A 22797-nucleotide genomic window follows, 5' to 3' on the forward strand; every position below is an offset into this window, starting at 1 on the left:
CCAGTGTGCTGTTTTCTCCCAGGGAGGCGGTTTAGGTTTCACAGGCCCCTCCTGATGGGAATTTGAGCAGGCACTAAAACTAGGGCTCCTCGTGTGCCGTTGTTATCAGCGTTATCTGCTCCGTGGGGAGCAGGAGCCGCTGCTGGGGCGGCAGGAGCCCCCAGGATCTGCTCCAGGCAGCCCCCACCTCCCGGGCTGAGTCACCAGCGGGCCCAGTGCGTTTGCTGCTGGGGTGACAGCAGCTGTGAGTCCCAAAAAAACCCCCAGCACTGATGCTTTAATGACAGGCGGATAACACAGCCCCGGGAAGGCTCATTCCGTGCATACCTCAGTGCTGTGACTAAGCCCCGCTGGGCTGCAGCAGCGCAGCCTCCCCGCGTCACCCGGCCCTGGTGTCACCGATCCTGCAGGTGCCACCAGCCCAAAGGGCCCATCTCCAGCCTTGTTCCATTTTTAATGTTCCACGTCCACCCGAGTCTGCAACTGAGGCTCTGCATCCCCCAGCTGTGAGTCTGGAGTGCAGCGAGGGCTGGGGTTCCCAAATCACAGCAGCAGCCCCCAAAACCAACCCCAGGATGGTTCCAGTGCCCTCGGCCCCTTTACTGCTTTTGGGTGCAGGTCACCTGAAAGGCTGGGCAAAAGAAAGGCAGTTTGGCTGTTAGCTGTTAAAAGACAAATGGGAAAAACATTTCCAAGGTTTTACACCTTACTGTGCCCTTTCCCTTGGCATCCCCAGTCTTAATTTCTGGACTTTAATCTCCAACACGTTGTTTATTACTGCTGCTTTTCTTTAAATAGTACTATTTGCTAGGAAATGCAGTGGCTGCATCCCTACGGCCGCTGCTGGGGTTCATCTCCTCTCTCCTGGTGAGGAGCTGATGGATATAGATCCAGGCAGCTGTGTGACCTTTACAGTCTCACTCCCAGTCTGGGGACGTGGATGTAAGATTGTTTCAAGTCATTTTGATTTTATTACAAACCAAAATACTTCACATTCAATGGCACCTCACGTCCACAGGATAATTACTCTTGGGGAACAAACAACAACCTCAGATAGGTACTGGTGCAGCTGTAGCTCAGTTCGGCTCTTCCACAAGATCCCAAACTTGGGAGCATCCATCAGCCCACCTGCTTTGGCTCCTGCCTTTCCTGTGGGACATTATTCCGGCATTACACCTTAGCAGGAAGCTGTCTGACAAACAATTTACTGTTCAATAAACACACAAGCTGCACCTGCAGAGAATCTTCATCATCCAACTGACTGCCAGATCCCAGCGTTTGGTACTGAAGCTCCTGGAGCAGCTGATGGCATGGGGGCTGTGTTTGAGCAGTGACTTGTGGCACCTCCTCGGGTGTGTCGTTGGTAACACTGAGGGAATAAAACCCCACAAACAGGAGCTTCTTCACTCCTTTTTTTTTTTGTGGGAGAACATCAGGGTCCCGAGAACCTTTTTATTCCTGTTCCCAAAAGCTGCAGTGGCTGTAGCTTCCAGCCTTCCCAAGGAGCAGAAGACAAATTGAGGGATTATATTTAACCTGACACCCCCAAATCATGGGGGGGAGAGGCTGAAGCTCCTTGGTTTGTGCAGAGCCCTCCTGCTGGGATTATGTGCTAATACCACATAAAAGTAACAACTGTTGAGGAGCTTCCCTGCCATGTCCTTTCTCATCCTTTATCACAATTAAGTTAAAAAGACTGGACCACTGCAAGCTCTATTTTTACACCCTCGGGCACGTGCTGTCGCTTCTGAAAGCTGCTGCTGATTTAGGAAGGAACACAAGGAGGGAGGGACTGCATTTCTGTACCCTGTACTGCAAAAAGTGAGACTGTGTCCTTATTCTTTGTCACCATCAGCTCAGAGGTACCGTGATCCTCTCTGCAGCCACAGGAGGTGTGAGGAATGAATGCCCATTCACGTTTAAGATCAGCTTATATGGCACATGATCCTTCCCAGCGCTGCGAGGCAGAGGAATCCTGACAACAGCAGAGTCAAAGGAACCCAGACAAATGTCAGCATTCATGCAATTTAACAAAGCTCCCTACTTGTTTTTACAAAAAAAAAAAAAAAAAGGAAAAAAAAGCCCCAAAAGGTTTTAAACAAAAGGAAATGTCCTTCATTCAACACTGGTGAAATCTTTCAGCGCTGTCAAAGCGACTTCAAAGCTTCTCCACATCTGCCTGCTCCAGCCAAGCACTGCTGTCCTCAGGCCTTTGTGATGTACCCTTCTCTGATCAGGAAGTCATAGATTTTCCTGGTTTTGTTCACATCAATCTTGATGAGGGCTCGAGCCTGCGCCAGTCTCAGGCCTCCCTGTTTGTTGCACTCGTTCACTAAAGCAGCTTTATATTCCAAATAGGCTCCAGGGACCAGCCTCACCATCTGACAGAGCTGCAAGACAAAAGGTGAAGTTAATAAACACCAACACTTGTCATGTTCTTCCATTCCCAGAGCCCTGCTGGGGGAGGAGCACGGGGAATATTTTCCTGAGAACACTTCCAGTGTTTCTTTGCACAGCGGAGGCACACGGGAACGCTGTTTGGAGCCACAGGTAGGGAGGGGAGGAGCCTGCTGGCTGCTGCATTCAGAAACATTCCTGATGGAAAAATAAAGGAGGAGGATGAAAGCAAGCCCTGGGCTCAGAGGAGCACAGCTCTGAGTGTGTCCTGTGTGGGCGTTGCTCCTTCCCAAGCCCGGGAAGAACACATGCCAGACTTGGAAGCAGCAACTGGGCTGGCTGGCCAGGAGCCAGGGAGGGCATCTGGCTGCTAATCCCCTGCAGACTCGGGCTTTAATACCTTCTACAAAAGCAGCTCCCTCTCCACAAGGCTGGCATGGAAGCTGTGCAGGGAAGGCATTCCGTGGTTGGAAGTTTGGTAAGGAATGGCTCTGCATGGCCCCTGAGCTGTTTGGCTGTACAGCTTCTGCTCAGCTCCCAAATTCCAGCTGCCTTCCAGGAGCACGGCATTGCTCCTGCTGGAGAAACTGTCTGTCTCCTCCCTTTAATAAGGAAATGCTTCATGCTCATTCCTCACGGATAGGAAATTGCAGAATTCCTCAGCCCTCAGACTTTGTGTCTCAGCTGACCAGGAAATCAGATTCCACATACACACTGATGTCCTGCCACCATTATTCCCGTGCTGAATGGAGCAGAAATGCCAGTTCCACACGGAGCCAGGAGCTGACTCCCAGTGCTGCCAGCTCCATCCAAAGGAAACACGCACAGAGGGGAGGCTGAGGTACAGCTGTGCTTCACTGCAACCTGCCTGGGGCAGCCTAAGGACACCTCAGGGCTTGGATTAAGAAATAATAATCTCTTATTTCAATAGCTGTTCACTGAGTTAGAGGACAGGCCTGCACTGGGCTGAAAAACAACCAGTGTTCATTAAGAAAAATTAACCCCTCTGCTCAGCCCAGCCTCACAGAGCAGGCAGGGAGATGGATGTTGTAACAGCACCAAATAACACCCTGGTGCTCTGCTCCTTTCTTTGCTAAATCAGCCAGTTTGTGCTGCATGTGTAGCACAGGGGATTAAGAAGCCAACTGGAAAACCTGAATGATTTCTGTGAGAAAGGAAGAGTAGTCAGGGCCTGTAAGTGAGGTGACATTCACAGCTCCCCAGACGTGGTGTGGGCAGCCCTGTGCTGTGCAGACACAGTTTACAGAGAGGATCCTTCCATCCTTTCCTCACCTCCTTCTCCTTCTCGTTGAGCTTCTCGGTGCCTGGCAGGCCGGTGAGGTTCAGCGGAGGGGCGCTGCGCCTGCCTGTGGAACGAGGAAGGAAAAGCTGGAGAACGGAGCAGTTTGGAGGGGAAAGCAGCTCCTGGGCTCTGCTAGGGAGGCAACTGAACCCAGCTGGAGCCAAGTGTTTACAGACAGGGCTGTTTAGGGCTCGGCAGAAAGCTCTGCTGATGCCACAAAAGGTTTGGTTTTGCAATTTGAAGCTCTGTGAATGTTGCATGAGACTCGTGAGCTGTTGGTTTTTGGGAGGAACTGCAAGACAAAAGCTTTGTGTCAGACTGGCATCAGGCATGGCTCAGCTGGGCTGAGCCTCCTGACTATCCCAGCTCCAGGGAGGGTGTGCCAGGTGTGCTGAAACCAGCACCTTGTAAGGATGATGAGACTTTTTATTGGTGTGATTAAGCAGCCAATTTCTCTCTGGCATTACTGACAGCTTCATGAGGCAGAGTTTTCTTCAAATGCCTTTAAATACCATACAGGTATTGCAAGGCAAATGCAGTTTGGGGATTGATTTTTTTGTCTGTTAGGATGAACAGTTCTGAAGGAATATTTATCACAAGCTCATCTGGTATTTTTCACTTTCACTATTGCTTCTATGTTATTACATAAACAACAGTTATAAAGTTATTATTTACTTTGCTGGACATTACCTGGCACAGCCTAAACTTTCACAAGGGCTGTCTGCTTGCAGGTTTGGCTTTTTCTTTTTCTAATAGTTTTTTTTGTGTTCTTTTTTTTTTTTTTTTTTTTTTTTTTCCACTTTGCGCAGATCTTTTTTCACTCTGCTGTCTCAGTGAGTATTTGCTGTCCTGAATGCAGAATCTTACCTAGGTCAGTATCTGAATCACGCAGAGCAGTGATTATTAGCTCCTGCCTGACTTCTCCAGACAAGTGGAACCCTTTCCTGCCACCTTTGGATATCCTAAGCCAGGGAAGACCCTCTAAAGGATGGCATTCCTAGAATTTGTTAGAGCTTCTCTGGTCTCAGCTGTAGTACAACTGTGTCCGTAATGAAGTGTTCGGGAGAAGCTCATTCCATAGCAGGGAATGACATAGCAGGGAATTTCTGGTTGTAGCAGAGTGAGGGAGGTGTCACTGAGTCGTGAAAGGCAGAGTGCAAGGGACCAGGCAAAATGAACCAGACCTCCCAGGAAAATGGCAGGGAGCTCTCCTGTGAAATACCAAGGTGGCAGAGGGACTCTGCCATGGCTTGTGTCCAGACTGTTCCTGAAGAGTGTTGCTGTCCTGTAGCCTCTCCACGCTGCATCTTGCAGCCTTTTGAGAACACCTTCTGCTGCAAGGAAAGGTCTGTGCAGGGAAGCCATGGATGCAGCACTCTGTGCTTCTTTTCTCTGCACTCTTGTGCCTCTGTGCTGTCCGTAGGTCTTGCCCACAAGGCCCTTCTCACAGTGATTTACCAGTGTTGCACAAAAAACATTGTTATTTAGAGTACTTCTCTTGCAAATAGTATTTAGCTGTGTTGGCTAAGAGAAGGTTTTCTACCTCCAGGGAAGCTGAATGAGCAGCCAAGTAGCACCAGGCTGAAAGGGACAGCTTCTGAAGCTCTTGAAGCAAGAAGAGCCTGGCATAGTATGAATGTTATTTGTTTAAACTCTGCTCTGTTTAATTCATTTAAAATAAGTGTGACATCACCTAAGCAACCACTATTCTGTACAACACTGTTCACTGTCATGACTTTGGTGACAACCTGTAAAGCCAAAAGCCACGCAGCAAGCTCTGCTGCCTTGCCCTGCTGAACTGTTCTCCCTTCACTTCTCAGCTGGTGTGTCTGCACAGAGCCTGCTATTGCCTGGTTTTTTTGCAACTTGCAGAGCTCAGGACAAAGTTTGGGTTATTTAGGTTATTTATTCACATTGGAAAAAGTCTCTCATCCTGTGCTGGGGTTGCATATTTAGCACTGTTAGAGATAGGTCTCTACCCCAGGATAATTCCCCAAATTTGGCGAAGTGATGAGACCTTGGGAAATGTGCAAAAAAAGAATTTGTTTTCCCAAGGATCCTGCCCTGGCCAGGTCCTGCCCTGGCACTGGGAAGTCTCTGTGTCTCCTGGGCATCTGCAGGAACAGAAGGGATCTGGCTGGGAGTGAGGAGCCTGAGCAGAGGGAGCTGGGGGACTGGGGAGAAGCTGGAGTGTGAGTCTGTGGGAGGTGTAAAGGAAGTTCTTTCTCAGCACTGCTCCCTCTTCCCATGGCATGGGGCCACTGTGCTAGGAGGGACATGCCAGAACTCAGTTTCACTCTTTTATAAAACCCAGAAAATACCACACACACACACACAAACTACATTAAATAAAACTTATCAAGGCTGCAAAGTCAAGAGCTTAGAATCTACAAGTGAAGCATTAATTTGTCCTCTTGCATATTCAGAGTGATGCAGCCTTTAATTAGAGCCACGTGGCAGCTCTTCCTCAGCATCCCTGGGCAGGATGTTTGCTTAATTAGCAACTCTATGGTATTTTGTTTGGGTTTTGTTCCACATGTGATGCTGCTTGTAAACACTGTGAGCCATCACAGCTCCACAGGCAACACAATCCCCTTCCTGGGACACTGGATCCTTGACTAAAAAGGAAGTTCATCATTCCCTCATTCCAGACCTTCAGCTGGAAGGCACTGTCCTCCCTCCATGGACTCTGAGATAAACAAAGCTGTTTTTTTTCTCCAAAATACCAGATCTTAGCAATCACCAAACAGGTTCAGAACAGTCTGTAGTGCCCTGACTCACTGCTTGGGATCCTGACCCAAATTTACCAGGAGGAAATGAGGAAGAACATATAAACCCAGTGTCCACCTCTGAGAGGTTTAATTCAAGTGGTTTAACAGCATCCCCATAAAAACTGGGTGTAGGGACAGAGCCAAAGCCATTTTCCCTGGAACATTTAACAACCTTGTAGTAAAACTTTATCCCAGTCTCAGTCACCCCATGACCTCAACAAATGGGATGGGAATTTATTTAAGTCTTGTTCATGAGGACCTTGACTGACCCCTGAATCTGAGCTTACTGGGCACTGAAAGGAGATGGGGTCCTCTTGGTGGAAAAACCCCTGATTTGTGCTTACAGACTGAAAATTCTTTTCTTTCCTGCCTTGCTAATGTAGCTTTAGGATGGGTTTTGACCTCTAGTCAGAAAAATCTAGAAATTCAGCAAAAAGTCCTGCAGGGTATGTGAGTGGAATGACTTGCAGATTGATGTGATGTTGACTTAAGCAGTGCTTAACAGTGAGGCTAACACTTTGGCACTCCAGAAAAAGTCAGAAAAAGGCTGTCAGAGAGACATTGCTGGCTTTTTGGCAGACATCATCTAACACTTACCTGTAGTTGAAGGAACTGGTACCGTGGGAGTCAGGCCAGAATCACTGAAAAGAAAGGAAATTTTCAAATTGCCTTCATGTTTTTTTAAGAATAACTGCATGTGTTGGCCCTGAAAGTGCTTCTTCCACAACTTGTAATAATTATACAATTCAACTTGCATAACCCAGGCCCTGACTAGGAGTCAACAGGATTTATAAATATTTAGTGCTCCCACATTGAAAAATATGTCTGAAACCTGTTAAAAAACCCAACAAAGAAACGTGAAGGGGCACACAATTAAAAATCCAGTGGAGACTGAGTGGGGAAATTCCAAACCATCTCCTGCACACAGGATGCACTTCCTTTATGTTTGCTCCTTAAATCCAAGTGCAGGGTGATGACACATTAATAATGCTGCTACATCTAAAATCATCTGAAATATTTCAGGCATCAGCTGTGCCCTCATTAATATCCATCAAGAGCTCATTTCCCTCCGTGACTTTATGAACAGCAGCTCAGTTGCTGAAATGTAAATTTGAGAAAACTGAGGGCTTTGAGTCCCTCCTTTGCCTGCACTCAACAAGCATTACTGCTGTCACCCACTTTTCTGCCCTTCTCAGTTCTGCAGGCTGCTCCCACTTTGACAAACTGGGAACGGATTTGTTACCATCAGGCAGGAAAATGTGTTGGATGCAAACTGAACCACAGGATCCCAGGAAGGTTCGGGTTTGGAAGGGACCTTGGAGCTCACCGCGTCCCAGGGGCAGGGACACCTCCCAGGGGAGCAGGCTGCTCCAAAGCTCATCCCAGCTGGATGGGGGCACTGCCAGGACGGGGCAGGCTCCCTGGGCACCCCGTGGCAGTGCTTACATGTCTGCCTGGCGGCTGAGCCACTGCTGGCAGGCGCTGCTGTCCTGGATGTACTGCAGCACCTCCGAGAGCATCGTGCGCTTCAGCCGCTCCTCGTCCCGGCTCTTCTTCAGGTGCTCGTAGGTCCGGGCACCTGGGGCACACACACAGCCTGCCCTCACCACCTGCCTCGCCCAAAACACTCCAGACTGGCTTGCCCCTGCTTCAGGAGATATTGGGAAGGGCTCTGCCTCTGGCCCAGCCTCTGCTGTTCTCCCTCGTGGTGACTACTTGGCACCAGAAGGGATTAGAGCCCACCCTGCACCCTCCCCCCTGTTAATTTCAGGCCAAAACTAAACAAAAAAGACTTCCATGATCTAATTCCAGGATAAACCAGGCCATTTTGTTACGTAGGGGTCTTAGGCCTCTCTCCAGATATCACATGTGTCAACAGGCAGTGAAATTGTCCCAAGATAAAGCCCAGAGACCACTGTGCTGTGACATAAATATTTTAAAATTAAGCTTTTGCAAAGTGCTGCCCAGAGCAGAGCTGTGTCAGACACTGTGATCTCCACGCTGATGGCTCAGATCAGCTCCAAACCAGCCCAGCTGGACTGTGCATCATTGCTGAAGCCTTGCTCAGCTCCAGAGCCTCTCTGAACTAAGTGCCTTTTTCTTCAACACATCCTGAATGTTGTAAAATCATCCTTCCCTTCCTTGATGGATGGGAAAGGGCTGAATAATGCATCAGGTACTTACTGCAGAAATTGGTGATTCCTGCTGCTCTGTACTCCTGGAGTCTCTTTATTTCCCTGCGCAGCTCAAATTCCACTGTTGGACCCCACGAGGTGGCAGGAGGGAAAACCAAAAAAGCAAAAGTGGGTCAGTGGGGTGGACTGGGAATGTGGCTCTTTGTTATCTGCCTGCACAGGTCAGCTCTGAACACACAAACCACAGCCAGGGTTAACCTCCCTCCACAAGATCTCAGGATCTCTCTGTCTCCATGCTCCATGGTCACAGATTTCAGCTGGTTTCTAGAATTTCTGTGCTCTGAAAAGACATTTTCTTCATGCTTTGATAGTCCCTTTGCCATGCCCCAGACAAGGCAAATAACAACAATGTGGGATTTCTAGAAGGCATTTCAATAGCTTTGAAGAACTACTCCAGCCAGGCTCCTTATACATCAAATATTCTCTTGGAACTGTGATTTTCCTAGCTGGACCTTCCAAAATTTTTCCTTGCAGACAGTTTTTTTTCCTGCAGTCAGTAAGATGAAATTATGAAATGTTTCTTTTGCTCAGAGATATTTCCTGTCTGTTGCTTTCATCAGCTGCCTTCCAGCACTGCTCAGTTTTACAGGGAGCAAGTTTCCTTGTGAATTTATTTCCTGCTGACCTGTGTAGTGCCTGTCCCTGACTGCCAGGTTCACCTGAGGATCTGCAGCCACCACAACAACAAAACCAGGTTCCAGGAGCAGCACTCCCATGCAGGACTCATGACTTTGCAGGATCATGCTTTTGGTATTTCACACTGGCTGTCCTGAAAACACGGGCACAACTTCGTAAATGCTTTGTTCTTTCTAATGAGCAACAACTGTCCCAGTTTAAGTCACAGAATGAAGCAGGATGTGGTGACTCGGACTGGAATCTGCCTAAATGCAGGCTATGGGCTGATTCAGGGATGGAACAATGCCTCTCCCCTAAGGTAAGGACATAATGACCACTGCACGATGTAATTATGTGACATTAAATACTTTAACGTGTGTCTTTCAAAGAATTCACTTTGCTGCCAGCTCCCAATCTCTCCACACAGACATAATATAGGGATTTTATTCTTCCCCTGATAGAGAGTCCCAGTAAATAAACAGTGCTCTTTTAGATAAAAAAATATTACCTCTAACACATGACCAGAATGTTCAGTCAGCTGCGAACTCAAACAAAGAGCTCGGACACAGTTTCGTGGAAAAAAACCCCACTGGCTGCTCATTCAACACATCAAACCACAAATGTCTTTGTTTTCCTGAGGTAGTTAGATGGGGAGGAGGAGGAAAAGCACCCCGTGCCCTGCAGGAGAGGGCTGTGTGCATGGCTGCAGTGCCTGGACTCACGCGCGTGGCTCTCGATGAACTTGTCGTGCTCCACGGGCCCCAGGATGCGGGCAAACCTCCTCATGGTCTCGTACAGCTCCTGCACCTCCTTGGGGTAACGCCTTTCCAGGACTGCAGGGGCAAAGTGCCACATGTCACCACTGCTGCTGCCAGGAGAAAACACCTCTGGGGGGGCTGCTGTGAGCCCCAGCCTCGGGACCGCCTAAAAATCCACATTTTGGTGCCGCAACTACAAATTGCTGAGCAAACAGCAACAGAAAGTTACAGCCCTTAAAGTCCTTGAGGCATAAAGGGTGATATTTAAATGTTGTTCAGTCATTCCTCACAAGAGTGAGGTGCACTTAAAAGGCCTGGGTTTCACCTTCCCCCTTTTCCCCACTCAGCAGAGCCCAAAGTGCTTCTGAAGGGCAATTTTGAGGCAGGAACTAAAACACTGGGCTGGGAGCAGTTAGAAGCAGACGGCTGGAAACAGCTGGGGCAGGAAATCTGCTGGAATTTAGAACATCTGAGTATGTTCCAGTATGAACAAACCACACTGGTGACCTGGAAGTGGTGCATGTGTGAAGTTTTGCCACTTTGAAGTCAAGCAGTTACACCTGATACTCACTCTGAAATTTTCTGAGGTTGATCAGGCCATGATCTCTTATAATTCTGGAAATGAAACAAAATTACATTAATAAAGGCCATTACTCTTGCATTGCCTCACAAACACAAAGGCTTCAGAAGAAACTTTGATTTAGACCATCAGAGGAGTCTAAAACCAAACATGAATGAAATTTCCATAAGCCCTGGGCTGGCTGGAATGGAAACATGATGCAGTGTGTCTTTAATCAGGGTAAATTCTGGACAGTGCTGTGCATTAGCACAGAGCACAAAGGGAGCTGCAATCACTTTAAAGGTTGGAAATTGCTTCTTTAGGCACAGATTTCACATCTACAGCACCTTATAACTTGTCCTTCCAAAATCAGAGGTAATGAATGTCTCATGAACATCATTTCCAGCTTCAGAGAGAGACAAACTTCCCCCTGCTGAAGCACAGGGCAGAGCTGGACTGTAAATGCCACCACTGGCACAGCAAAAAGGCATTTTTGCATGGCAGCCTGGGTTTTAAAGAGGTGATGGAGCTAACTCTGGGCTTGAACTGCTCCTGCTGGGATCAGGGGAGGAGCAGAGGGAAAGAGGTGCCTGATAAATCCCTGTGTCACCAGTGTGAGCAGTGCCACGTGCCCATTGCTCTGTGGTGACTCCACTTTGGCAAACAAGATACCACAGAGCTGGGCTGTCAGGATCAGCTCAGAGCTTCTCTGTAAAATCCATGACATTTCCTCTGCTGGGCACAAAACCTTCCTGTCCCGTGCTGAGTCACCTTTCTGACAGTGACATCAGGGACTTTTGTGTCATTTTCCAGATTTTTGTCCTATCCTGCTGTTGAAAGTTCACAAAACCTGACACTGGTGTAACCACAAGAGTTATGGAGAGCCCTGCAGCACTTTCCTTTAGTATGACAAGATTAATCATTGTGGAAATTACATCACATAAATACTTTTTATTTATGAATTATAAAGAACCAGGTCAATCCTTCCTGTCACTCAGCAGAACTGTGCAGTTTTATGAGAAGGACTTGAGCAGCCTCACTTCAAATCACTAATCCTTCCAGTATGGAGTAATCCAGCAAGATATAATTTTAAATATTGAACAAAGTACTTCAAAGTTATAATAAAACTTAATTTAATTAATAGATTGAGTCATTCCAGAACACTGTCAAATGAGCTGAATAAATTATTCAAGCCCACGTCAGCAATTGAGTTATCTTCAGTGTGGAAAAATAACTTAGGGACCACTAGGATTTAAAAATAATGATGCAAATATTTCTGGGGAAAAAGTGGGGGTCCAGCAATCAGTCACAGTCTGGCAGGATTTTTTTGAAGCAGGAAATGAATGATGTGTAATCCATCAGCATTGCACAGGGAAGGGAAAACTCAGTGACTGCTCCAAAACTCACTTTTTCCGTCTCTGCCTTTCCTTTAACCTGGAATGATAGATATCTACAACTGCAATCTTCAGGGCTGCAAAACACAAAGATTAAAGAATTCATAAGCAATCACTGCAGGAGGCTCAATTTCAAGCTTTTATGTTCACATCAGGCTGAAATGGTCACTGCTTTGCTTTGGTTTGAAAATCCTGAGGCAATTTTACATGGGCATCAACTCAGTGCAGTCCTTGCTGCCTGGGGAAGGTTTCCTTTGCTTCCTCCTGCCAAATCCATCACTGTGAGTACACCCATGCCAAAAGAACCTGGGCAGGTCCTGAGAACTCCTCTCCTCTTCCTTCTGGGACTGTTCTGCCACCAGCAAATGTTTGTTCCTTCATGCCAAGTTTTCCTTCTCCCCAGAAAAGATGTAAGGACCTGAGGTGTCATCTTTGGGCAAAGATGTTTGCCCAGAACAGGGAACTCCAAAAAGCAGACACAGCTCTGGCTGTGAGGACTCAAAGTAGCCTTTGCTACAGTTGTTAAAGACATCTGGAAGATTCCAGCTTGTTAACTTCCAAACTTATCTGTCTGCCAGGAGAAGAAAGAATAGTTCAGGACAATGTGAAGAAGCCCAGGAAAAAGCCATGCTCATTAGGAATCACATCCTTCCCAAAATCAAACCTGTCTGCAGCCTGGCTGAGCCACTCACAGAGCCTGCAGCTCCTTTTGCCTGCAGCCATTAGCTTAATAAACTTTTTTTTTGGGTAAATTCTTGAAAGACAAGATAAAGAGACACCTATCACCTTCCCTTCCCTTGCTCTGTTAGATAACACACAAATTGTAGGCCATTAAATGAGTGTAGAAGTGGCTGATTTTTAATGTTTTGGTTTTTTTTTTTTTTTAATTTATGTTAATAATTTCCATGTGCTCTCAGAAGGAAGAGGCTCAAGGCTTGGCAGTGCTTTGGAGGCTGTGACACAACAACCAGATTTTGGAAAAAGGGGAACTGGGGTGGCCCAAGGGAGACAGAAGCCAGGATCCATTTCTCTCTGTAATTACACAAAAAGAGCAAAACTGATAGTGGCAGTTTATCGATTGTACTCTCAGATTAATAATTAATAATGCAATTAAGAAGTGTGGTTCTGTGTCTATCTTAAATACGTATGTAGGTGTAAAAAGCAGGAAGCCCTCAGCCTCTGGGAAATTCATCCCTGCATCCCTCTGGGTAATCAAATTTCATACAAACAGGGACAAAGCCCAAAGGCTGTGGGGATTCAGGAGCTTGATCCCAACAAAAAACCCTTCAGTTTGTCCCAAATTGCTCTGACATTAATCTAGGAGTAAAGGATTCTATATGAGCTAGGAGGGGTGCTGCAATATTCCTCCTTGTTTTTCCAAATTTCTTGCATTTTCCAGCATCATTGTGTATTTTCACAGCGAGGGATTGAAGTTTCCTAATTTAAGAACAAGCAGAGACAGCAAATTCTCCTTCGTGCTAAAATGTGGGGATGAGAAATTGGGAATGCAGCAAGTTAAACATGAATGAAATCCATTAGGAAGGGCTGGAATTGGAGCCAATTTATAGAAAATATTTTTGTAGTTTTGAAACCCTCTGCAAGCTCAGCCAACTTGTTATTTTCTGGGGTTTGTGTGGGCAGAACTTAATAAGTACATGCAGAAACTGCACTGGAGAACCTCTATAAATATCACAAGTAATTATGCACCTCTAACCATGGAGTTTTGATGCTTTCACCTGGGTGCACAATATTCTAAAGAAATGATGATCAGCTGGGGAGAGGAAGGAACAAATGAAGGGAAAAAATGGAGCTTCTGCTCCCAGGGAAATTAGTATTTGCTGCCACATGCCCTCCTGGAGGGGCTTTTGTTTTTAAGAGCCACATTCAGGCAGGACAGGCGATTACCAAAGCTGGGATGCATGAATAACTCTGACTCACACACTGCATGGAAATGAGAGAGGGGATGCTGGGGGAATGAGAATGATCTGCTGTGCTTTTCCCCAGGGATCTGCAGGGAGGCAGCTGTTTGTGCTGCTGCTGTGAGATAATCCAAGCTGAGCCCGTGCTCAGTGCCCACTCTGGGCTCTGATAAGGCTCTGAAGGCTCCACTGATAGGCAGCAATTCAAGGCTCCTTCCTCCACTAAAAAAAAAAAAAAAAACAAAAACCAAAAAAAACCCAAATATTTTGGTTTCTCCAGAGTGTGTCCAAAACAGTTTCTTTGCTTTTCATTCCTCTCCAGCCTCACTTGGTGTGCAGGAAAGTTTGTGGAACACTAATGAGCGAGAGCTTTGTTCCATGGAGAGAACCTGCCCTGGCAGGAGGGGCCCAGATAATGGGAAGAATGCAAACTAATCCCAGTAAACAGCCTGTGGGACCAGTGTGTGCTGGGCTGGGGACAAGCTGAAGGGCTGCAGTCCAAATTCTGCCACCCTGGAGCACAGCAGGACCCATGGCAAGCAGCTCTCTGCCTTTGGAGCAGGTCAGAGCTCCCAGAGCAGAATAAACACTGTGTTTTGTCAGGAAGGACATGGGCTGCCTTCAGCTTAACTTCAAATTTCCCTGCCAGTTGCAGCCTATTTCCACTCACTTCTAAATCTGTGGTTTCAGCAATTACTCTGCAGTGTTAGAAGTGAAAAATCATTTACATGAGAAGGGGGGAAAAAAAGCTGGGAAAAAGATAAATTACCAACGTTCTAATTCAGCCTGATAAAAACTTGTAGTTCATGAAATATTCAAGCACTGTGGGCTGAATTAGGCTTGTAACTGGTTGGTGCTTTTGATCTGTCCATTATGTTTTTGTGTAACTGCAATATATATTTGCATGCCCTTACTGTACTGCCAGCACTGAACAAAAGAGAACAATTCCAGAATTTAACTGAAATAGGAGAGATTTCAGACAAATTTTTGCCATCTCACTAATACCAAGAAGTGACAGAATGATGTCTGTGACCTCCTGTGAGGTGGGGAGAGCTGGGGAGGCAGCAGGTACAGGTTCTGTGATCCTCATAAAAGCTGCCTGGGAGCCTTCCCACCTTGTAATAAATAGCATTTTCTTTGGGGAATACCAAGTGACATGGAAATCTGACAGGTAAAATACATGAGATAAAGCTTTAAATATAAATATCATATAAAAGATGTACATCAGAAAACAGAGGTCAAGCAGCTCAGATCCAGAACTCCATAAAAAATATTTTTCACAAAATATTTCGGAAAACAATGTGGGAGAAAGGGAAGAAGGGGGAATTGCACTCCAGTGGAAGCACAGATATTCCTGTGGGATGTGCAGCACTGAGCTCTGGTGCACCAAGAGAAGGAAAGACAGAAATTGTACTGGGGTGTTGCAGGGCCCAGCCTGACTTGCAGAAAATGCAATGTGAAAAGTCATTTTCAAAAATTAATCTTGAACCCAGTGAGGTTTAATGTGTGGCAGGAAAACAAACTGAGGGTTTTCTTCCCCACCTGAGCCTTAGTCTTGGCTGAGAGGCCCTGTTTGGGTTTCTCTGGGTTATGAAAGGTGTTCAACCCCCGTGTCACATTTTGGTCACATTTTTGTCACATTTTCACCTTCACAGCAGGCTGTCTCCCAGCCCCCTCTGCCCATCCCAAAGCACAAAGCTCCAAAAGCACCCCAGCTCTCAAGAGCCCCGTTTGAGCCATTTCCTGCCCCCTGGGCTCCTCCAGTTGGGCTGCAAAATTCTCTCAAGCAAAGTGGGCAGCTTTAAAACTGCAGCACAGGGAGGATGTGGCTCCTTCCTATTTTTTTATTTGTATTAAATCACAGAAGTGAAAGATCTCACTCCAAATTCTTCAGAAAAGAATTGCTGCTCTCCCCAAGGAAAAGGAAAGAAGCTGGCTGGACCCGGGGGTTCATTTTTGCTTCCACTCTCACGTGGGCAGATCTGGGCCAGCTGTGGGGAGGCAGATGCCAGAGTTGCTGGGCTGAGAGATCCAAAATGCAGCTGGCCACGCTGCACAAGCTGTGCCAGGCAGTGTGCACGCTGCAAATGCCTGACATCCCTTCCCCAGCACTGCAGACAGCTGAAGGATGGAGCAGAGAGCACCCAATGAAATTATCGGGCAAAAACGTCGGACAGACGGGGGGGAAGTATTTTTTCACACAACACATAATGAAATTGTGAACTCCTAATTGGATTGTGGAAGTGCCTGCTGCAGGATGTGCAGGAGCACAAGCAGATCCAGCTCCAGCAGAGCTCCTGGAGGATGGGAGCTGGCAGGAGGGCAGGTGGAGGGGAGTGCTGCAAAACCCCTGTGTCTGAACGTGGATCTGTCATTAATGTGCAGGAGTGGGAGATTATTTTGCTTTCTCAGTTCATCAGGACTCAGAATAGGATGAAACAGCAGAGAGCTGGCAGGAGGAGTCCCTGCCATGGGCTCAAGCCAGTCCCCCCTCAGGAAAAGCTGAAAGGGGCTGACACAGGACTCAGAACTGCCCTGAGCCAGGGCAGTTTGCATTCCTAAAGCTCCTGCGTGCTCTGCTCAACTTCAAACTGGCTTTTTTAACTCTGCCAAGACTGTCTGTATGTAACAAGGATTTGTCTGTCTCCAAGGGATGCAAAGGCTTTAGCTCAGAACTGCCTGACACAGATGGCAGCATTCTGAAGCATAAACACAGGACTCTTAAACCCTGTGAGTACTTACAAACGTGGGGAAAAGCAGGATCTCTCCCTCTCTGTGGATTAAAATGTCACTTTAGTAATTCCTGTTATTTCATGTGATTAAGGCAGCATGTTCACAGAAACTCAGAGCAGGAACTGGGCTCATAAAATCATCTTCACAATAAAAAGGAAGTTGTCACACACAAATGATGCTACTCTAACTCAGGGCATGCTGAACACAGGAAAAATCACACAGCTTTGAGTCCAACACTTCTAATGTGTTTCACATACACTGCACACCTCCCTGCTGCCTGCATTAACACCTACCCTGATGGATTTAATGCATTAAAACCCCAAACATGAAAGCCCATACATTAAAAGTGTATGTTCCCAATAGAAACAGACCCAATGAAAAGCTGCACAGGCATCTGAAAGAGTTTTCAGACTGGGTACAAGAATATGGCACTTACCATGCAAAATGTCTGAATCATCTTCTACAAAATCAATATCTCTCAAATCCCACTCAGCATAGTTGTCAAACTCCTGTTCAGAGGTGATTAAGACATTGTCACTAACGAGCACTAAATACTGCCCTCAGGTTTCAGGACATGCAGGACTGGGGACAGAGATGTTTACTCAGACACAGGGCAGGAGGCTCCATCCCTGGGCATCAAACAGCCCAGGGCAGTTTGCCAGGGGGAAATGTGTGTAAATGCAGCCCCATGGCTGCAGCTGGAGCTGGATGTTGTGACAGGACAGTGGGAATGAGCCAGGCCATGAATCCCTGACTGGGATGGAAATCAGGATGTCCTGAGCTGGAAGGGACTCAAGCATCACCAAGTCCAACTCCTGGCCTGGCTCAGGACACCTCCATGTGCCTGAGAGCCTTGGGTGGCATTTTTGGGTGCTGATTCTGCTCAGAGGTACAAACCCAAGGCCCTGTGGGGCTGAGCTCGTTCCTCCATGGGCAGGAGCAGGAACTGGAGCCTTTTCCATGCCCAAAGCAGGGAGAGCAGTGCAGGTGTCCCAGGTGATGTCTGGAGCAGTGTGTGTGCTCCCCTCAGGCAGGTGACAGGGCTGGAGCTGATCCTGTGGCCCAGCAGCCAATTCCCAGCAGGGCTGCCCAGCAGGACAGATGGACAGATGGACATGTGGACATCTGGTGGCAGCAGCACGTCCTGCAGGCCCTGCTCCTGCCCTGCCTCTGCAGGCCACCAGCGCCACCTCGGGCACCAAAGCCCTCATTAACGCAGAGCTTTAATCACCAACATCTCCCCTTGGGAGGGAGGATCAGAGGGCAGCTCCTCGTGGGATAACCTCAAATATAACCACAGGACTAGAGCTGCCCTCAGCCCTGTGCCCTCCTCTGATGCTTTTAATGAACAACAAGGACAGGCAGGGGTAAACAGGGGTGTGTGAGCTGAGCTTGCACCCAGCAGCAAATTTAAAATAATGGGGGGAGAGTTTTTCTTACCTCAACAAAGTCAGCTCTGGCTGGCATGTACCCAGCCATGTCCCTGGAGAGCAAGGAGTCAAAGGTGGGCCGTGGGGGATCATCAGCAGCTGCAAAAAACAAAGGTTTTCAGCTGCTGAGTAGGGCTTGAGATCTTCTTTTAAGGATCTGTAAGTAAGTGTTTATTTTGCAGGAAAAGTGGGAATAATTAGCGGAAGAACAATACCCTGATTGGGCTTTTATTCAGTGTTATAGTCAGAAAAGACAGAGTTCATCCAGAGAAAAATGCAGCAATCTGAGATCTTCATAGTATTCTCAAGAGTCAAACACAAATTCAAGGTAATAAACAGGCAATAAAATCTAAATTTTGTATTTTGGAGCTCAGCATCTCCCTGTAAACCTGCAGATCCCTGGGGCTCAGCGTGCAGGTTCCTTTAGTTAATAGCAACAGGAGTGTTAAATCTGCCTTCTTCTGGGGGCCATTGACAGGGCTGCAGTGAAAGGCAGAGAATTCCCAGTTTTTACAGCACTTCCCAGCTGAGGAGCTCAGTGTTTCACAGACAGTAACAGTCTGAGGCTCACAGTGCACTCGTGCAGGAGCTGAGCTTTGTGTGTCCCACGGCACAGATAAAGCAGGCTGAGGCACAGGGAGTTTGTCTTGGCCCAGGGCACATAAAAATATCAATAACAGCCAGGGACAGAACCAAAATTGCCCAGTTCCTACTGTTTAGCTCTAACCACTTTACTGGGAAATGTAAAGCTCCAGACAGCAAGGAACTGCCTCACCCAGGGAGGCTGGGGAGCTCTGGAATGAGCAGCTGCCAGACTGGGGGAATGCTAAAGATGTGAAATGCAAGGAAAACTGAGAATTTGTGAACTTGCTGCAGACTTTTTTAACAGGCAGTTTTCAAGGGAGAGGTGTGAAATCAGCATAGCTGAAAGGAGTGATTTTATGACAAATTAAATCAGCAGTCAGGCCTGGGACACAAAAATGTGCACAGGAGCAGAGGGAATGCCTGAAGGCAGAAATCCTTGCTCAGCTCCCTTTGCTGTGCAGGGTGAGGAGCAATCCTTCCTGAGGGACACACCTGATGGGGTGGGTTGTAATCCAATGGATAAAACATCCAGAACTTCTGCTGGGGTGATTTCTGTGTGCTCTGGCTGTGGAGGAGCTTCTGCTTTTGAGCCCCTGATGTTTGTGTCAGACCCTGTCTCCTGCCTTCCCATGGAGCTGGCAGCCTTGTCTGTGTGATGCACCCAGGAATGAACCCAGTGTGGAAAGAACCCTGCTCCTGACATTCCCCAGCTATCAGAGCAGGTTATCCCTCTGGGAATGAAGGCAGACAGGATCTGTGGTGTCCTTGCCAGAGCTGCTGGGATACTCACAGTGGAAGGGAATGGCTGTCTCGTGGTGCTGAGCCTCCTCTGCCTGCTTCAGGTTCAGCAGGGTGGAGGCAAACAGGGGGTTGTTGATGAAGTGTTTCATGTAGTGCTTCTCACACTCCTCCTTGGATTTGGTGCACATCTGGTTGGCCACGTCCTGCCTGCAGTGGGGAGAGGGGGAGGCTTCGTGTGAACAACACAGAAATGTTGGGTTTTAAAAATTTTTTTAAAGTTTAAACAATTTTTTTTAAAAGTTTTTTGTTTTTCTCCAGTGGGAAAAGGTAACTTTGGACAAGAGATTGGGTGTGTGCAGAGAACTGGCCTGAACTCACACTCTCAGCACCAACACTCACATGTTGGTGCCAGGGAACATTTTTGGGTGTCCATGAACAATGAAATTCACTGTTTTCATATGGGAAACCCTCTGGCTGATGGAATGTGCCACGTCGTTAACAGGCTTGAAATTTACTGATGTTATCTGAGAGCTTTTTACACCTTTTACTGACTCCAGGTAATGGCAAACTCTGTAACCAGCTACCAATCCTACTTCTGACAGCACTGTGCACCTAAGAACTCTCAGCTCTGCTTCTGTGAATTCTGGGGTTCTGTAACTTTAAACACAACTATTTTTAATAAAGGAGGAGACAGTTAGCTCATGAAAACAGGATGTGATATTCCAGCCTTCCTTTAGCTGCTAATTAGTGTCTCACCCACGATAAGCCATTGAACAGTCAATGGGCACTGATGAGTTCAACAGTGAGGGAAAAGAAAGGAAAAACTGCTCATCACTGACTGAAATTGGCTGAAGCACAGAACTCTCACCAGTTCCCAAATCCACAGTCCATCACAGCTTCCAGGAGAGACATCTCCTCCTGAGCTGTCCAGTTGGGATCCAGGACAGGGAAGTCAGATGTCTGGAGAAGAAAAAAGAACAAACTGTGATCCTGTGCTCCAGCCCACCACAGAAAGGGCAAAGAAGTTCTGAAGCACAGGGTGACACAAGAGATAATTCTGGTAGCTTTAAACTTCCACAAAACCTGATTGAATAATTATTGGATTACTTAGGGCATCAACCACAGCAAATACTGGTACATGTTTTGTCTCCCAGCTGTAATTGCACAATGTTGTACCATGAAACACAGTAAAATTACTGGAGACTTTAAGAACTATTAATTTGGATGAAGAAACAGCCTAGAGAAACAGAAGCCAATGTCCCTGGCTAAAGGACTGCCAGTCTAGTGAGCTGCATTGTGCTACCCAGGCACAAGAAAAAGATGCAGCTGTAAATGACTCCACTACTCCACTCTGTTCCAGCTGGATAATCTCCTTTTTTTAATAGTTTAAAACCTCTGAATCAAAGACCTGCATCACTTAACCTGTCAGTGCAATATGAGTGAGCAAGGGTCCCTCACTCACTCCTGGGAAGCTGTGAGAGCCCAGGACTGAGCAGGTGCTATCCAAAAGGAATATTTACCATTATCTCATAAGTGTGATCACTTTGGTGCTTCTTGTACTCAAATCCTCGGGTGAAACACTGCAGAACAAAAGATCAGAGCTGTGTTACTTCTGCCCCGACAAGATTTTCACTGGTCCCTTTTTTAACTTCCATGGTGTCTCAGTGCTCCACCCTCCAGCCCCCTTTGTCATTTCCCTGTCCCTGAGCAAGCTGGAGAGGGCAGTGATGGCTGTGATGGCCCTGGCTGGCTGTCTCAGGGCTGTGGGAGCTGCTGGCACTCACCTGCAGGCACAGCAGGAAGGGAGGGGGCCCACACTCAGCACACTTCACGTAGGGCTCCGTCAGGTACGAGGAGCAGCCCCGGCACGGGGGCTTATCAAAAGGGTCACCTGGGGAAACCAGAGGAAACCTCCTGTCACATCCTGTCACACAGCACTGCCTGGGCAGCCCCTCAACCCACCGTGCCCAGCCCCTGCAGCTGGTGGCTCTTGTGGGCCCAGCTCAGGATGCTCTGTGATTCTATGGATTTCAACCGTGTAACAAATTAATAGGACTGTCAGGTTGTAATGGCTTCAAACTCAAAGAGAGCAGGGTTGGATTGGAGAATTGGGAAGAAATCCTTCCCTGGGAGGGTGGGCAGGCCCTGGCACAGGGTGCCCAGGATCCCTGGCAGTGTCCAAGGGCAGGCTGGATGGAGCTTGGAGCAGCCTGGGACAGTGGCAGGTGTCCCTGCCCATGGGATGGGCTTTAAGGTTTCTTCCAAACCAAACCATGGTTCTATGATTCTGATTTTTCCCCAAGAAAATGGATTTGAACCAGCTCAATTATAAGTAGAGAAAAATCAGACAGAAGTCACACTGAATCATTTGTGTGAGCACTAAACCACATCCCCAAAGTGCCACATTTAGACATTTTTTGAGCACTTTCAGGGATGGTGACTCCAAAATCCCAGTGCTCCAAGAAATCCTTGCAGCATCAGGTTTTTCCTGAGCAGGTGAGGGAGCTGATTTATCTGGTGGCACTTACTGCTGAAGGAGGCCAGGCGCTCCATCCCTGCCCTGGGGCTGGTTGAGCTCCTTGGCTGGCCCAAGCTCCAGGAGAGTGAGCCTGGTCCCAAACTGTGGATCCCAAAGGGAATTCTGCCTCTCCCACAGCCTTCGGGGGTGTGATCCTCCCAGGATGTCCTGAGCAGCAAGCAGAAGGGCTTCAGCAGCCTTCAGACCCCATTCCACATGGATCAGAGTCCCTGCTCTGGCTGTGGGGAGATGTGGGGTGATGGGGATGCAACCCCAAAGGGAGGGTTTCAGGGGAATGGATGTGTCAGCTGTTGTGCAAGGAAGTGCTCTGTGCTTCCCAGAAACACCTCCCATATCCCACTGCCCCTATCCCAATTCTCAATCCCCCACATCCCAATCCCCACTCCCCATATCCCAGTCCCTGCTCCCTCACATCCTAACTCCCATTCCCCATATCTCAGTCTCTGCTCCCCATATCCCAGTTCTCACTCCCCCATATTCTGCTCCCCATATTCCAATTCTCATTCCCCATATTCCAGTCCCCATATCCCCATTCCCATCCCCATGTCCCCAACCCCATAACCCCATTCCCATATCCCCATTCCCCAATCCCCATTCCCCCATCCCCATTCCCCCATGTCCCCATATCCCCATTGCCATATCCCCATATCCCCACATCCCCACGTCCCCATATCCCCATTCCCACATCTCCATATCCCCATTCTCACATCCCCATTCCCATATTCCCATTGCCATATCCCCATTCCCACATCCCCATATCCCTATCCCCATCCCCACATTCCCAAATTCCCACTCCCCTCTCCCGCCCGCCTCTGCCCCCTCTGCCCATCACCGCCAGGGGGCGCCCCCGCCCGGCCC

General features: G+C 47.8%; 1 protein-coding gene across 2 annotated transcripts; it reads right to left on the reverse strand.

The window, feature by feature from the left end:
- Positions 1 to 948: 948 nt before the first annotated feature.
- Positions 949 to 22178, reverse strand: TADA2A (transcriptional adaptor 2A). 2 transcript variants are annotated; one of them, XM_041425289.1, is made up of 15 exons: positions 21929 to 22178; positions 21185 to 21291; positions 20921 to 20980; positions 20269 to 20360; positions 19450 to 19607; positions 18085 to 18173; positions 17081 to 17153; positions 12006 to 12069; positions 10611 to 10654; positions 10004 to 10114; positions 8656 to 8727; positions 7918 to 8050; positions 7069 to 7112; positions 3691 to 3764; positions 949 to 2390 (listed from the first exon to the last, which is right to left on the reverse strand). In XM_041425289.1, the coding sequence occupies exons 1-15, from the start codon at positions 21951 to 21953 to the stop codon at positions 2205 to 2207; spliced, it is 1332 nt and encodes a 443-aa protein (XP_041281223.1). In that variant the 5' UTR covers positions 21954 to 22178; the 3' UTR covers positions 949 to 2204. The 2 variants fall into 2 exon arrangements, 1 of the variants encoding a protein (XP_041281223.1); XR_005954154.1 differs by lacking the exon at positions 7918 to 8050 and having other exon boundaries at positions 2324 to 2390.
- Positions 22179 to 22797: the final 619 nt, after the last annotated feature.

The sequence above is a fragment of the Onychostruthus taczanowskii genome, unplaced genomic scaffold (assembly GCF_017590055.1).
Source record: "Onychostruthus taczanowskii isolate IOZ18803 unplaced genomic scaffold, ASM1759005v1 scaffold89, whole genome shotgun sequence".
Classification (NCBI taxonomy): Eukaryota; Metazoa; Chordata; class Aves; order Passeriformes; family Passeridae; genus Onychostruthus; species Onychostruthus taczanowskii.